The 17,770-nt window shown below is 34.6% G+C and overlaps 1 protein-coding gene across 1 annotated transcript; it reads right to left on the bottom strand.

Annotated features, from left to right (window-relative positions):
* Positions 1-1,505: 1,505 nt before the first annotated feature.
* LOC109052668 (2-aminoethanethiol dioxygenase-like) lies at positions 1,506-2,545 on the bottom strand. Its single transcript, XM_019070084.2, has one exon. The coding sequence runs from the start codon at positions 2,268-2,270 to the stop codon at positions 1,506-1,508; it is 765 nt and encodes a 254-aa protein (XP_018925629.2). The 5' UTR covers positions 2,271-2,545.
* Positions 2,546-17,770: the final 15,225 nt, after the last annotated feature.

Below are 17,770 nucleotides of genomic sequence, written 5' to 3'. Positions count from 1 at the left end.
TTACATCAAGCAATACATAAATTTGGCACATAGATTTTTGGATTGGAACTAAAAATGGTGTTTGCTAAGAGGCTTAAAAACTAAATAAACAACAGTGAATAATTAAAAGAATTAATGAGAGCAAATGAATGAAATTACTAATAATTTTACTACTTTACTATTATTGTATTCATGGCAATATAAAAACACATGCGCTCTCTATTCTGAGAATGAGAGATGGATGTTAACTTAGAATTATCTATTGTTTATTTGCTCTTTCAGACTGATTATCGATCTAAATATATGCTAACTGATGTATATATGTTTACTGTATATTATATCAATTAAACTTTACAGACAAAAATCAGCACTGAAGATAAACTCAACTTAACAGAGGACCTAAGTAATTTCTGTTCAGCTCATCTAGGTCTATAAACAAAAATCTGTAGGGACGCAGGAAAGTACAATGTCAACCCGCACAGCATCTAAAAAAACATCTAAGAATTCATTTGATTAAATCATCTTATTACTTTTAGGCTGCCTCCTACGATAATGTTACAGACATATATTTACCAATGTGTGGGAAACATGAAGCCACATTAGACATTAAGTCTGTAAACATTCACAGTGAAAGTCTGACTTTTCAACAGATTTCACTCCAGTGTGCGACATAGGCTATTATAAATCAGCAGAATCGTTATTGTTAGTGATAACAAAACTAAAAACGCATATTATACACATTTTAAAGATGAGAAGATAAGAATTTTTAGCTTCCAACATTTCTCTCCTCACTTAATGTTTCTCAATTGCAGTGGATAACAACAGCTATATGAAGGATAAATCATTTAAGTAAATCATTATATAAAATCGATAGCAAATGATCAAAAGCAGTGTTTAAACACTTATAAATTAACCTATAAAAATACCTTATAAATATATCTTGTATTAGTATATGTTTTTATAAACTTATATTCTTACACATTCATATATATTGAATATATTATAATAAAATTTATAGTTATTTATAATTTAATACTTAATAAAAAGTATATTTAAAAAAAATGCAGAAGACGGAATAAATAAAAACTAAACTGATAAAAAAAACAGTAAGTGAATAATTAAAGAATAGCCTTGCACATGATGCACACAAAATGATTTTTTAAATACAAGACAAAGTCAAATTGAAAAACGATTCATGAACATTTTAATTGTACTTTAAATGTAAAAATATAAACAGTGCATAAGAATTAGTGTTTGTATGTTTTTTTTTTTTTTAATAAATTAAATACAAGTATTTAATATAGATATATAGTGTGCACTTATACAAGAGTAAATGTCTTTCAAGCATGTATACATTCATTTTTCACAAGCAATTAAGGCCACAAATCGATGTACATAGGTTTGGAATTGACATTTATAAATCATGTAGTGACATTTAAAGTCCCCAAAAACAACAACAACAACAAAAAATATTTTTTTTACATATGTGTTTTAGTATGGGGGGGTATCAGGGGATTTTAGTGTTTTTATCTTTTTACAGAGAATTTTTGGGAGGGGTGTGGGTCTCCCCCACACCAGAAATCTTCCGGCTGGGGGATCTCTAAAAGCCAGGCTTCGTCTTCACCGCTCTGCTCTGACTTTTTGCAAGTTTGTAAAACTTTGTAGTAGTGACAATCTCTCCCATTGTCAGGGTCATACGGTGGTGCAAGTATATCAAGAAACGCAGCCGGCCCGTCCACTGCATCAATCTCATGAAGGTTGTCTTTGAGAGGGGACAAGATGCAAGGGCCACTCTGAGGAGAAAACTGTCCGGAGGACCTGAGCACGGCTCTCCTCACATCATCTCCCTGGAAAGGCATCAGCGGTGGATCAAACTGCCTCTCAGTGTCACTCTCGGCACCAGCAGATTTATCCAACTTGTCATAACACCTTATATTGACCTTGCCATACAGGACCTTCAGCATGCCATTCATTCCAGGATGGTCATGAAGAGGGATGGAAGCCCCAGATTTCAGCAGAAACACTCCCATGCTGAAGACATCAGTCTCACAGATGTGCATGTATGTGACTGGAGGAACTGCTGATGACTGTGAGGAGGATATGGAGACTTTCTTCGGTGGCGCAATCCTCAGATCCGCAGCCCTGATGCTGGACAGGAGGGTGACCAACTCTGCCTGCCGCTCTAAAAACGTCTTATTATCCCCAATGGCAGAGGTAGAGCAGTTTGGGAAGGTCACATAAGCCTGGCTCGCTATCTTCTGGACCAGCGAGGTCTTGTTGTTCCTCGGCATGTTTATTAGGAGAAAACAAACGTAACCGTGATTTGCTTCGAGCCACGCGATGAGCACAAAAGCGCTTTAATGCCGGACGAGATTGTCTCGCGTTAAGAATTTAAAGCAGGCGAGTGTATTTGTGTTGAAAGTTATGATAAAAGTAACTCCATTGAGGTGCAAACATAAATTTTAGAATCTGGGTAAAATTCACAAACCCGCGTCTCCACCACCCCATTCATGGCTATCGGACCCACACGTCCGCGCCTACTGCGCACGCGCAAATACCATTTGGAACTTGTAGTTCTTCCGCGCTTATAGATGGGAAATAGATTCTTATAATCACCGATAATTATGCGAACAGATTAAGGCGAGCTCTGTCAATATACTCTGACACTCAAGTAAATATGTTTGGTTTCGCAAACCTGAGACCAGTTTTAGTAAATACACGCGTTAACTCAACGATAGAACTACAACACCCAGAAACCCCCACACTTTTGTCCCTCTCTAGTGAGTACGAGGAGTGGGAGGACCGTTGGGCCATTCAACTCTGTCCCTTCCCCCACAGCCACCCTGGACCACAACCCCACATCACCACCCTACAATCATCATCATCGCATTTTTATTTTTTCATAACTACAAGTAGGCTATCAGTATTTAAGATTAAGAATAAAAAAAAATCTAAATAAAATGCTGGAGAATTAAATTACATTTTAAAATACTCCCAATCAGACTACAGTCACTTTTTTATTGATTACATGATTACTTATTACTCCCTGATTCCTCTTATCTTTTAAAGGTTCCTTTTTAAAATAGCCTGCCACTTATATACATTCAAGAAGTCTCCCAGTTTTGTGGACATTTACACAAAGGATGCACAATTTAAAAATTCACAAATTCACATTATTCATATTTGCTTGTAAAGGTGTACATTCTGACCATCTTTGACCTAATATATTTATATGATGTACCCTGAGATTTTAAAATAAATATTTTAATAATTAAGTATCACATTTGAATGTTCACAGCTCTCTGTTGGTTAATGGTCACTTGAACTATCTTTTTATTTTTATTTTTAAGCAGGCCTTTAAAGTGTTTTATTTTGATTGATGTTATTTTAAAATTACTTATTTTAATTTAACATTTTTTAGGGTTTAATTAATTATTAGCTTTTCAATAAACTGACAACCCCCCTGCAGTTCTTTTAGGAACCCCAGTTTGGGAAACCTTGACGTATAACTTAATGCTTAATGCACTGGAATATATTTACTTACTCTTTGTATTTTTATTTCAATATGGTACAAGATTATCCTATTTAAATCAATGTGATAAACGACTCAAAAGTAATCTAAAAGTAATAAAAATTAGCCTCATTACATTACCTAAAATGTGTAATGTAAAGGATTACGTTACTGACTACAATTTTTGTCATGTCATTTGGATTCAGTAACGGACTACAATTTCAATTTTTTCAGAACTGTATATGTGTATTGTAAAATATTATTATAATTTAAAACAATATTTTTTTTTTATTTGAATATACTTTAAAATATAATTCAACAACAGCTAGTCTTCAGTGTTACATGATTCTACTAAAAGCATTCTAATGTGTTGATTTCAACAAGTATGCATTTTTGAGATAATATAATAGCCTATAGTCCATGAGTATTATTCTCAGGGTGCATCTAGTTTATCTAAAATCTTTACACCTCAGTAATTCAGGTTCATTATCTTTTGTCAGTTTGGCGTTGATAGCGAGAGGACCGGAAGTGTGCATGGACGGAGCGCACTGAGTCAGTGAAGTGCGTACTCAGGACATGTACCTTTGTGCACAAGCGCCACAAAGACCACGCTCTCGAGAAATAATGAGGCCCGCTCATTTACTCGGAGAGCAAGCACACCGTTTGGGTTATTCAATTAGATCCTCTCTCAGTGGCCAGGATATTAAGAATAGACACATAAGGGAGATCGTTCCATCATCAATCTCTTGGAGGCAAGGACTTTAATTAAATCACAGAGAGGATAGTAGTGTGTACCCTTTAAAAAAAGAGTAGGCCTACATATTACTAAAAAATAATACACTTTAAAAGAATATACTTCAGTGGAAAGTGAACGTAATGTTTTTAGAAATTTAATTGTATGTTATTTGCAACTGTACATCTATTATAGTTTAAATTGATATTAAATGCAATTAGTTTTTTTTATTTTTTTTTTTTTTATAGTTGATATAGTGATAGTTCACCCAAAAATGAAAATTCTGTCATCATTTACTCACCCTCAAGTCGTTCCAAACCTGTATGAGTTGCTTTCTTATGTTAAGTTGCTTTCTTTCTAAACATAAAAGAAGATATTTTGAAGATGGCTGGTAATCAAACAGTTGGTGGTTGCCTTCGACTTCCATAGTAGAAAAAAAAAAATACTATGGAAGTCAATGGTAACCACCAACTATAGTAAATGATGACAGAATTTTTCATTTTTGGGTGAACTATCCCTTTAAGTACATCTGTATATGTAGCCATTTATGGTTTAGCGTTTGCAATTTATTATATATATATATATATATATATGTGAGTTTAATTTGACATTATTACAAAGTGCACTTACACTTAAAGTATACTATCTTACATATAAGTGATCTTTTATTTCATTACAATTATATTATTTGCAAGTACAATTTTAAAAATCTACATTTGAAATTTGAATTGTTAATTTATTGCAAATTAAGTGTGCTTCTTTTCCACAAAGAAATACCAGCATTTCTCAACCATTTTAGCCCCACAGACCCCTTTTAAGAAACCAAAATTATTATTATTATTATATTTATTTTTTGCTCTTATTACCATTTAACAATAACTCTAATATTATTAATGTGCTCATTTTCAGTGATTCACTTATAAAACCAAAAACACTCAATAATGTGGGTGGGAAACACATGACTTCCTTTTCTGAAATCTGAGCTTATTTGTCTCTCAAAACTTCCAAATGTATTCTTAAATGTGACTTTTAACAAAAGCAAAGTCATTTGCACAAGCTCTATATAAAATATAACACAAAGTAAATGACTACTCCTGCAGATCAGTGGCAAATAATTTTTATTACATTTAGAAAATTGCACGAAAATACAGTTATATTATTTCATCATTGCAGAATGACAGTGAGTGTTTTTGCAAATTCATGTTTTTGCATTTTGATATAGCTTGAGTTTCAGTGCAATGGCTAAATGATGGGTAAATTAGTTATTGTGGTCCTAAACTGTACATAGAGTTCTCTTTGTCTGATTTTTGTTACTGTAGACTTGTTTGATTTACCAATATAAATATTTAGTTAATGGTTATGTGGTTTGGACTTTTATGATTTGGGTCAAAAGGTCGAAACATTCGAGTGCATTTCAAAACTGTAACTCATCCCAAGTTGAATGAAACAACAAAGCCTTAAGATATGAATTCAGCTCTTAAACTGTGCATATAAACCTCTCTCATGTTAGAAGGCTTACATAGTTCTCTTACAATCTCTTATCAGTAATTCAGCCAACTTGTATGTGTACATTAGCTCAGAATAAGCAAGTTTTTCCAAGCGAGATGCAATCATTCTCAGCAGCTAAAGTCCAGGGCAGATAAAGGCAACATTATTTGCAATGCTTAAAATGTGCATGACTAACATTGCATAGAGGTCAGATAGAATGGAGTTCATGCATCTCTGGTAATTCCAGCCAAGAATCCTGAATGAGCAGAGCAGAGGACAATAAGACTTTCTAATTGCTCCGACATCTTGTGGTGAACGTCCCCATTGTTGTGTTCAATCTGCCGTCTGTTCTGTTATGATTGGTGGTACATGCATGCCTTTGTCAGTGGTGAGTCTTTTATGCCTTCACAAATGAGACTCCATTGATTTCTTGAGGAAACTGAAGCAGTTACTGTTTTTAGATATGCCAGCTATTCCCTCAGATCATAAAAATTCATGTTTTGACTGTTTGGAAAATAGCTGCATGGTTAAGAGGCAAAGGCCTATGAAAATGTTGTTGTTCTTTATGTGAAGAAGGATCACTCCTGTTTAATGCATTGCTTTGATTATGTGTGTATTCTGTGAATGAGGGGCTGTCATGCAGGCAGCATGTGCGTAAGCGTTCTTCGTCATTGCTTTATTAAATAAGATTCCAGCTACACGGCTGATTCACGGGATCAAAAGCAGAACATGTTTTCACACCAGCCCAAATGCAACATGGAATCATCATATTGGAATCATTTCCCATGCATGTATTGTTTATTAGCAAATGGTAGTAGATAAAAAATGTGTCCATTTCATATTGTCCTCAGTATTTGTCAATATGTCAATACACTCTTAAAAATAATGTCCCAAAAGGAAGTTTTTGCAGTGGAGACAGAAAAGGACCATTTGGTCTCCTTAAAGAACCTTTCAGTGAGCAAGAACCATAAAAGAACACTTTAAGAGGAAGTTGTGGCCTAATGGTTAGATAGTTTGACTCCTTACCCTAAGGTTGTGGGTTCGAGTCTCGAGCCGGCAATACCACAACTGAGGTGCCCTTGAGCAAGGCACCGATCCCCCAACTGCTCCCCGGACGCTGCAGTATAAATGGCTGCCCACTGCTCCGGGTGTGTGATCACGGTGTGTGTGTGTGTTCACTGCTGTGTGTGTGCGCTTTGGATGGGTTAAATGCAGAGCATGAATTCTGAGTATGTGCACCATACTTGGCTGTATGTCATGTCACTTGTCACTTTAAAAATCCAAAGAACCTTTTTTCCAATGTAAAGAACTTTTGTGCAGTGTTAAGTTGTGCAGTGTTTTTTCATGAAACCACCAAAGCCATAACCCAGCTTACAGGGAACGTTCTCAGAACTTTCTGGCAAAGTTATACACAGACAGTATTGGATGAGAACTGAAATGATCTGGATGATGACATCACTGAATCAACAATAAAGCGACATTAACTGGAAAAACTGACTGTTTACTATTGTCCTCTTTTTAGAGCTGCTTCAAACCAGAATTGAATTTTGATTGTATTATTGAAACATTATTTTCCTGTTTAACACTGTTAAGCTTTTTTTTTTTTTACACAATCTGTATTGTATAAAGCACTATTTAAATAAAGGTGACTTGACTTGTATAGACATTGTTTATGGAACTCATTTTTTTTAACGTTACTACTTGTTTCAGAACATTCAGAGAACAATCAAAAATAATGTTTTCATAAGTTAAAGGGAACTTTCATAACAGTGGGAATGTTAGCAAAACGTTCTTATAAATATGGCTGGGAAAGAACCTTCAACGTAAGTTCTTTAAAGGGCATTTGTCTGCTAAGATGGACTTTTTATTGTATATCTCAATGGCAAACACTTTCCTTAATGGTAAGGGTCAGTAACTGTGTTCACTGCTGTCTGATGATCAAGGGTCATTGACTCATAATGAGAAAAACAGTTTTAACAGTTATTTGTTTTTCCAAACCCCCATTTGTGTCCTGTGATTCCTCCAAAGACTAAAATCTGCTTTAAATCTCTATCCAGTATTGATGCATACAGTAGACATGAACTTGCATACTTAGCAAGTGTTTCGTTTTTTCTGTAAAAAAGAAAAAAGGCAAGGGTAAAAAATTTTTTGCGAGGATACACAAAACACTTAAAAAAACAGACATCAACTACAACTAATGCTGTCATTGTCTAAAATGGAACTCTTTACAGAAGCTGTGGGTTTTGGGCAACAGGTCCTGACGATAACAGTAACACTTTATATCACTAAAGTTGTTCGCTGTCTTTCACGCTTGGTCTGTGAATTGAGACAGTTCTCAGATACACTCTGAAGTAGAAAGGATGAGGGCTGATGAGAGCTCTGCTAGACAAGATGTGAACGAAGGCTTGCTGCTTCATTGAGCTGATGCATCTACAGCAGAAACCATTGGAAAAGTCTTGCTCAGAGAGACAGAGGGCATTAATCGAGAGGTTTATACAGAGACCACATGACATCAAGAAGAGTTACCTCTACACAGTTCAATCATAAGAAGACTGATAGCAGATATTTCAACCTCACAAAAGGCTAGGTGTGAACAGAGCTGTTGTTGTGGCAGTCTGGAAATGAAGACTTTTATTCAGCAAGAAAGCAATAAACTGATCAAAAGTGAAAGTAAAGACATTAATGTTCCAAAAATTCTGTGAAAAAAATGTACCACAGTTTCAAACAAACAAACAGACAGACAGACAGACAAATAAATAAAAAAATAAAAAAATACTATTTAAATTAGCAGCACAACTGTTTCAACATTTATAATAAGGATTAAGCATATTCAAATAATTTCTGAAGGATCATGTGACACTGAAGACTTGAGTAATGTCTGCTTTGGATCACAGAAATAAATGACATTTTAAAATATATTCAATTAAAAAAACTGTTTGTTAAAATTATTATTAATATTTGAAGAGTTCATTTGTAAAAACAGATAACTCAGTTTTTAACAGTTTTCAAAAAGTCTTATTTTTTCATTGTGCATTCCAATTTATCTCAATCAAACTGCAGTTGGGTTATTTTGATGAGGGTAAAAATAACAAAAAAATACTACTTACCTAACACAATAAAAACAGAAACAACATAATAAAAAAGTTTTTTGTACAGCATATGCATTTGTGTATGCATGATTTTTGTACCAGATTTTGTATAGTTTGTACCAGAATTAGTTTACATTTGTCTTTTTGACAAAGTCTATAATGGAAATGATTTAAACTGAACTCACATAATTGTCAGTCCCAAATGTCATTTTTGTTGAACAAAGCTTTATTCAAAGTTAATGATAATGATACATTTAAAGAGAACGACATGATAAATCCAAAACAACTGCATTTTTGTACTTCTATCAGTGGAAAATCATGTTGGCAATATCAAGTATATTGCTTTGAGATATTAATGAATATAATAACATGATATTGTTCAAAAGAGATCATTCATCTGGAGATGATACTATTATCTCCTTATCATAAATGCACTGAAGTGCTGTTCTTGGTGGATGAGTGAAAAATGCAGCTATTGAGACTCTCTGAGCTAGACAAAATATAAACACACTGAATCCAAGCACCTGCGTCAGAACATCCATAGGATGATCCATCTGCGTCAGTTATGTCAAAGTGACGCCGCTGATTCGCTCTGCTCTGTGTTTGTTTTCATTGAGAAACATGTGGAAATGCACAAACACTGCATGCAAGTGGTCACCTGATACCTCACCTGCTCTTTTCGTGGCCTATAGGTAGGTCTTTAAGGTGAGTCGGATGTCCCGCTTTCACTTGTTCAGAGGGTCTCAGTTGCCATTGTGGTAGGAATGAGGCTGGGGGTGGGCAGCCGCAGAGTCACTTACACTGTCCGCCCCTCTCAGCCCTGAGAGGGCCTCCATTGCTATGCTAATTTTCCCTCTTGTCGGCAGAGACTGTCCCTGTCAAGGTGGACGGACATGCGAGGAGGGGCCAGCGGGGCAGGAAGGAGCTCTCTCTCCCCTCCAGGGGGCTTTCAAGCTTTGTGAGCAAAATGATGCACGAGACAGCCGCTCCTATAGATGCTGCGGAGAACACGACAGAGAGGGTAATTTGAGAGAAAACAGTGTCTCCGTAATGGAGACTGATGGCCTTGTCCTGTCCCTCTGTTATTGTTGAGGATCAAGATTAAAGCGGGTCCTTCGTATGAGGTACCTCATCCAGTTGGCGGTTCACGTCTGCTGGGCACGCTGCCCTCGCCAGTGGCCTTCCATCCAGAGCTCCTGGAGGTGACAGGCGCTCAGAGCTGCTGATTCCTCCGTGACATTGAGAGGCATTCCTTGCATTTCCCTGCTTTGTAGTCATAGCTCAGGTTGGGAAAACTCTCAGGATGGAATGGAGGATGTACAGTGACATGTCAGCTTGTGAGATTTTACTTCCTCCTTCTGACAAAGCTGTTGATGCTGTGAGTGTGTGAGTGCGTGTGAGAGTGTGGAAGGGAATAATGGATGTTTACCAGAAAGCTGACAATGTAAAAGGCCATGCTTCGTGACTCTAATCAAAATGCTGAGGCTTTACTATGCACAAAATATTAGTAAGAATAGTGGCACAAATACCTTAAGTGATGAATCATTTCCTGTCTCTGCTAAAGAGATACATGAATACCATCCTAAAAACAAGGACTTGCATTTGAACTTTCACTGGAATGAAATTCAAAAGCAGCTTTCCAACATTTGAGCAATTAGTTTATAATGCAACATCCGTCTGTCAATCTCTCTACATAAGGTTCACTATAAAACACTTTCCAGTATCGGATGGTGATTGCTATAAAAAGTGAACGTGTTTCACTGCATATTGCCTAATTATTAATCTCATGTTTTCTAATTATTGTGTTGAATCCACCCTGTAAGGGTTTTTTGTTTCTGTAAATGTTGGTATCATATACTATATACAATAATAGCAATCTTTAAAAAAAAAAAGAAAGAAAAAGAAAACAGTTTAGCATATGTCTTTAGAATAACTTCCTTTTCTTTTCTTTCTTTTTTTTGTATTGTAAGACATAACATACAGGCCATCAATCATTATCGAAAGATAAACTCACTACTGGTCAAATAGAGGAATAATAATTATTAATATTTTTCATGTTTTTGAAAGTCAGCATATTATAATGATTTCTGAAGGATCATGTGACACTGAAGACTGCAGTAATGATGCTAAAAACTGAGCTTTGCTATCGTATAAATTATTTCCATTTTAAAATATATTAAATAGAAAACAGTTATTTTAAATTGTAATAATATTTTCCTGTATTTTAGTGAAATAAATTTAGTTTTCTTTTTAAAATAACATTATTTAATTATTTTTTAGGCAGTGTGTGACAGGCAAATCCTTCACATTATTAATTAAAATAAAATAAAATAAATAATAAATGGACATGAAATATTGATTTATATTAATCATATTGAAATCTTAGATGAAATAAGTATTTACATTAATCTGAATTAGAGTCCTATACAGTTACCTTCTGTCATGAGGCATCAAAGGGCAGCTCATTAGGAGACAACAAGAATTAGCCTTTTAAAGTAATGACATTTTCATGTCTTCATGTGTTCTGTTTATTAGGCATACAATTTAAGGTTGTGAATCCAGACTGTATCATTTCACAACTATTTGTGCTGAGTTTTCACTTCTTTCATTTGATGTCACACAATGCAGAAGCTCTGCACACAAACAGTTGTAAAAATAATATTGTGGAACAAGCATATTCTTCCCCCCATAAGACTCAAATGAAAAAGAGAAAGTGAGATAGATAGAGCCTATCTCACTCTGGAGGTTAGTGCAGGGGTGAAGATCTTAGTACAAAGGCTCAGGTCTGTTAGGGGAATCCACAGACCTCAAAAAAAGGATATGAAATGTGTCTGCCAAAATCCTTTCTATGAAAGGTCAAAATTTGCCCTTTAAGACTTTTTAAGCACTTGCGCATTTACCTTGAATAAACGGGTTGTTTTATATGAAAGGTGAAGAGTGACTAATGATAGATGCAAAAGGGATGCAAAGAAAATCAAAGAAAGAAAGATTCCCATTATACATTGGAAATCAACCTTTGAGAGCAGAAGTAAGTGGATAACCTTTTGCCCTATGCTCCAGTGGGGAACTATAACACTCAGGTACATTGCTAAGTTTACTAAAGACATTAGTGATGTTTGTGTGTGCTCAGTAATGCTAAGGTGTTCAGTATAGTTGCTGGGGAGTTGCCATGTGGTTGTTGTGGTGTTCTAGGTGGTTGCTAGGGTTGGTTAGTTTTTTGTGGTTTGTTTTTTGTATCAGACAGATTTGTTTGTGTTTATTGATAGAAGTTGTGTTGTATAGATTTTTTTTTATAAATAAATTGTATGTATGTATTTTTTTTGTTGTGTTTGATTAATTAAGTAAAAAGAGTAATAGTTCACCCAAAAATGAAAGTTGGCTGAAAATGTACTCCCCCTCAGGCCATTGAAGATTTAGATGAGTTTGTTTCTTCATCTGAACAGATTTGGAGAAATTTAGCATTACATCACATCCTCTGCAGTGAATGGGTGCCGTCGGAATGAGTGTCCAAACAGCTGATAAAAACAACCCAATAATCCACAAGTATTCTATATGACTCCAGTCTACTGATAAATCTTCTTTAATGAAAATCTGAATCTAATCAACAAATTTATCATTACAACATTGCTTTCACTAAAATATGAGGCCATTGGCGTCATATCATCTGAATCAGGAGAGAAATACGCACAGATTAAGTACCATTTACAAACATAACCAGTCCAAAACAAATATGTTGGTGGATTTTGATGTGAGAGGACAACAGGGGATGGACCTTTTAACTAGAGGAAGAACTATTATGGATTTTGACTATACGCGACAGTTCATAGTTAAAACACCTCAATGATGGATTTGTTTCCTACAAACATGAAACACTGTGTGAAACTTTCATTTCATGTGTGTGAACTGCCCACACTCCACAGGAAGTTAAATGGGATTTTTGGAATTGTAATTCAGAGAAATTCACCACAGGTAATGCAGTTCTTCTACCCTCGTCTATACAAAAGTGTGTGTGTTTTTTGTTGCTGTTGTTGTTTAAGTTAAGATGCAAACATACATACATATATATATATATATATACACACACACACACACACACACACACACACACACACACACACACACAGTATATATATAATATATATATATATATATATATATATATATATATATATATATACATACATACATACAAATTTTAAGAGTTGGCATTGCAAACATTAGCTCTATCTATTACTCTGTCATATATATCATATCATGGGAATTTCAGTTCATTTAAATTGGAATTGTAGTTCTACAAGCTACTTCCTACATTCAGTTTCCACAGTAAGCTTGAGAAAATGCTCAGATTAAACTTTTTTAACATTCATCAGGCCGAGCACTAAGTCAGTGATGTGGAAACCACTTGTAGCAAGACTAACTGTGGCATCTATCTCAGACAAAGTGATTTTCTGGGTTTCTGATGGGGTTTGGTTATTGTACTAAGATGAGTGTTCGTTCCACCTTAGACCGCTACAGTAGTGAAAGTAGCCCCATTCATCAGGCCATGGTTTCTTCTGTGTGAAGGTGGGTGTGCAGGGCAGTGGAGGCAGACTGACTTTTTTTCCGTGACAAAATGGTTTGATCCTCCACTAAATGGGTGTTTGATATATGAGTGTTGTTTTCTCAAGTCTTCTGAGACCGTTTGTTAGCCTATTTGCTCTGTCATTGGGGATGCTATATCACAATGTTGTGCTACCCCGTGGCGAAAGAAAAAAAAAACTCTTCATTCATTTTTCAAACAGGATGCAAGACATACTTACTGTACTTCCTATAAACTACTTGCTTTATATTACTAGAGCCGGTGTAATGGCGTTACATCATTTAATTACAAAATAAATGTAACTGTAATCAGTTACAGTTACTAAATAAAAAAAAATAAATTACAGTTAGGCCAACTTATGAAAATGTTAATGATTTCAAAGGGGGTTACATTTCAATATTTACACACATCCACATATAGATTTAATTGATTCCTTTCCCAAATTGCACCGACTTCTCTAAAATATGAGACACATGGCGCTATGATTTCCACAAAGCGGAAAACACGGACTGGTTCGTATAAAATCCAGTCATAAAAACTGAACTCCTATAATGAGGAATGTCACGGAATATGCCACATTTTGGATGAATAAATCAAAAGTAGGTCAGTACACTTGAATCAAAATGTGATAGGGAATACACTGAGAGCAAAATTACCAGCATCAAACCCCATAAATTCTCCCCAAAATCTTGCAAGAGTAGAATTTATGATGTCAGTTCAATATGGAATTATTTAGAAAAATTTCAAATAGTGATATGCTCTTTCTGTTGAGAGAATGCAAAGAAAGACAACATATTAACTTTAAAAATATTTATTTACTTGTGAAAAATAATTGTGCATAACTGTATTAAATGTGGACTTGTTGTGTTCATCAAATGTTCAAAGTATATAATAATAAAAAAGTACAGATAATATAATAGCATTATAATATAATAAATAAGTTTATATTAATAATACATTATAAATTATTATATTAAATTATATTTTATTATATAGTTTTTGGTATTTGTTTTTTAGTGCACTTTTACCCTTTGTACTCATTTCTTTACAAAGTACACTGAAAAAAAAAAATATTCATTGAATTTACTAAAAAAAATTTAAGGTAAGTGGTTGCCATCAATTTATGTTAGCTACATTTAAATAAACAAATTTAGTTGATTAACTTTCAACTTAAAAAATTACTAAAAAAAATTTAAGGTAAGTGGTTGCCATCAATTTATGTTAGCTACATTGCTAAAATAAATTAATGGCAAACCACTTACTGTACCTGACTTACCTGAAAAAAGTATATATTTTTTTCAGTGTACTTTTTGTAAAAAAAAAAAAAAAAAAAAATAAAATAATAATTATTATTATTAATAATAATTTTTAATTACATATATATGTAAATACAAGAAAAGTTTCAATAAAAATTATATTACAGTATATTTTAGTTTGCCATACATGCTTTTCAGTACATTCAGCAGTACACTTTAACCATTTTGCAAAGACAAAAGCAGTAATTATGAAATTACATATAAAGATGTACTTACCTCCTACTTAAGTAGGTCAAAAAACACTCTTAAGAGTTAAACTAATTGTATTTAAATCTTTATTACTTTTTTATTCAAATGGAAATAAGATACAATAAAGTGTCTGAAAAGATTATATCCTGTTCACACTTTATAATACATTAATATTTTTTGTAAATTATATTTTCAAGTATGTTAAAAGTCTGCTTTCGAAGAGCAATAGTGATATGCTTCACTATAATGCAGTGTAAAAGTATTTAATGGGCCTTATTGGTCTATGCAAGGACAAGTCATGAAAATACATAAACCATAAATTAACCCAGAGATTCAGTCAAGGCTATATGTCCAATGCTTTATCATGACAGCTGTGTTAAGCAACAGTGTGAGAGAATATGTTGTCCCACCCCAAACGTGTCCTCTTAGTCCACTGGGTATATGCAGGAAACAGGGCTGTTTCTTAACGGCTGACTACTGCTGTCCCCGAGGTGATTTCTTTCTGCAGAGTTCTTTGTTTATTTCTCTCTTTCTCAAACACTGTCATTTGTCTTTCACTCTTTTACTATTGGTTTTGTTCAAGACAAGCATAGGCGGCGTTCTTTCTAATTTGCCACAGAAATCTCATCAGATCTCTTACATAACGATTGAGCTGCAATGCTAACGGTACATAATGACATAGCTGGCTCATTATAACACATTTGAAAGGATTTTTTATCTGTAAGAAAGAAGAAAACTGACATATAGTACGAGGGGCAGAACTCTTCAACAGTATGATGTGGTTACATGTTCAACATTATGACTCTAGGTGTTAGCTTAGACACAGAGTCGCAACTAAACATGTATCAAGAACGATGCATCGAGCAAGTCTATGCTACCTGTTTGGTTCTCTGCTGGATTTGTGTTAAGACCCAGAACAAACACTCTATTAAAAGTGTTTATCATTCAAAAGTAACCAGTAAAACAACATTTTTTTGTCATAAACAACAACTGAAGCTGGAAACACGTGTTGAAAAAAACGTGCCTGTGGCAACATTTCTATTCATTTTTATTCGAAACAGAAGAATGTGACTCTGGCAGTGTTTTATTACATGAATTGTTGTACATATCGCAGCAGTTCGGAAATCAAATATCTGGTGAGTGACACATACCACCTACACTACACCCTACTCTATACCTATCCGACAGTGTTAACAAAAGCATATGTGAGACAAAACATTTTCTGAAACAACCATTTCATTTTAGCTTGATTCTACAACTCTTTGAAATCTTTTGCGACTCATATCCGAATGCTCTGCATTGCAAGTTGAATGCTGTACCAGGTGAGCTACTGAGCAAGTTTGCTATGTCTGAAAAGCCATACATATGGAGCTGGTTATGTGTTGCAAACGTCAAAATGCATTAGTTTACAAATAATGCACTATGGTGAACGTATTTTGAGGTCATAACATAAAGTGTGCAAGAACCACATGAAAATAAGTCTTTATTCTGCTTCTAATCATAATTTGTGTTAAAAGGAATAAAAGTTGTTGGTGAATTGTATGTAAAGGTAGGTAGAGTTTAGCAAAAATAAAGATGCATTTTACAGTGAGCCTTGTATTGGAAAACCATAAGATTTCTGTGCAAATTCTGAACTTTTCTATTACAATTTTATATTAAAATTTTAAGACTAAATGATTAGTGCATTTAATAATATGACTCAAAATCTACAATGGTACATGTGAAGACCATTTAATAAAAGACTAACTCATGACCCATTTCATATAAAGTGCGCATGTCTAATGGTCAGCCTCTCTGGACTTTCGTGCTGTGCGTCTCTAAGGGCGAGGGGCAGATTTGACCATTCTGTCAGAAAGCACGCCACATCTCAGGCCATTTATTTACTTTGGCACAGTGCCTTTGTGTCAGTCCCTGCTCTGAGAGCCATCCTCTGTCACGCTTGTCTGTTTACATGGCTGTTTATTGTGGATTAGCTAGAGGAAAACAGAGGAAAACTGCTGCTCAGATGAAGCAAAAGCAATAGATCACACCGAATATTACACAATGACAGTGTGCTTATTTGAAAGGCTGCCAGTATTGTGGAGTGCATGTGTGTGAAGCGGATTCTAAGATGCTAATCACATCGAGACATATAGAAAGTCAATTTTGGGAAAATTACATTACCTGCATCAGATGTGAACATTTATCGAGCAGTGACGTCATTAAGAAGTATCCCACATCATACAAAACATTCTTAAATTGAAAACATTCACAGTTTTAGTAACATTGAAAATGTCAAGAACGGGCGCCACATATCATTGCTTCCACAGGAAGCTGCTTATTGTGAAACAGCCACAATAAATCCAGTCTGTTTTGGTAAATGACATATTTACAACTGTTTAGGCCAAGTTCAGTGCAGACAAGTAACAAGTCAGGCTCTCATTACTGAAAGACTATGTAAATATAAATCAGAAAGTGGATGTTTCCAAATAAAAAAAATAATTTATGTCAAGTCTATAATAACTGGAGCAAATAAACACAGGTAACATATATATATTTAAATAAATCTTAAACATTGGCCATATATATAATAGAATTCTATAAGAGGACATTTGAGGAGTTCATAAAACCTGCTTTTGCATCATACATGCTGAAATACTCAAACACTACACAATCTAAGCAGGATATTTTCTACTGTTTCATTTGCGTCATATAAGACCCTATCATTAGCTGGTAGTTCACATGCTCATCAAGTACGTGCCAATAAAACAGTGATATGGAAACACTGCCAGGCCACTTATCTCACAGGCTTCAGTGGGTACTTGGGACATTTTGGCACCAGGTATATGTCGAATGTTGGCCTTTTTTGCACTGGTTCACCTCTAATTAGATGCACTAATGCTAATT

This window comes from Cyprinus carpio, chromosome B12 (assembly GCF_018340385.1).
Source record: "Cyprinus carpio isolate SPL01 chromosome B12, ASM1834038v1, whole genome shotgun sequence".
Lineage (NCBI taxonomy): Eukaryota > Metazoa > Chordata > Actinopteri > Cypriniformes > Cyprinidae > Cyprinus > Cyprinus carpio.
Note: the sequence above shows the minus strand (reverse complement) of the source record. Positions and strands in the feature narration are given on the sequence as shown.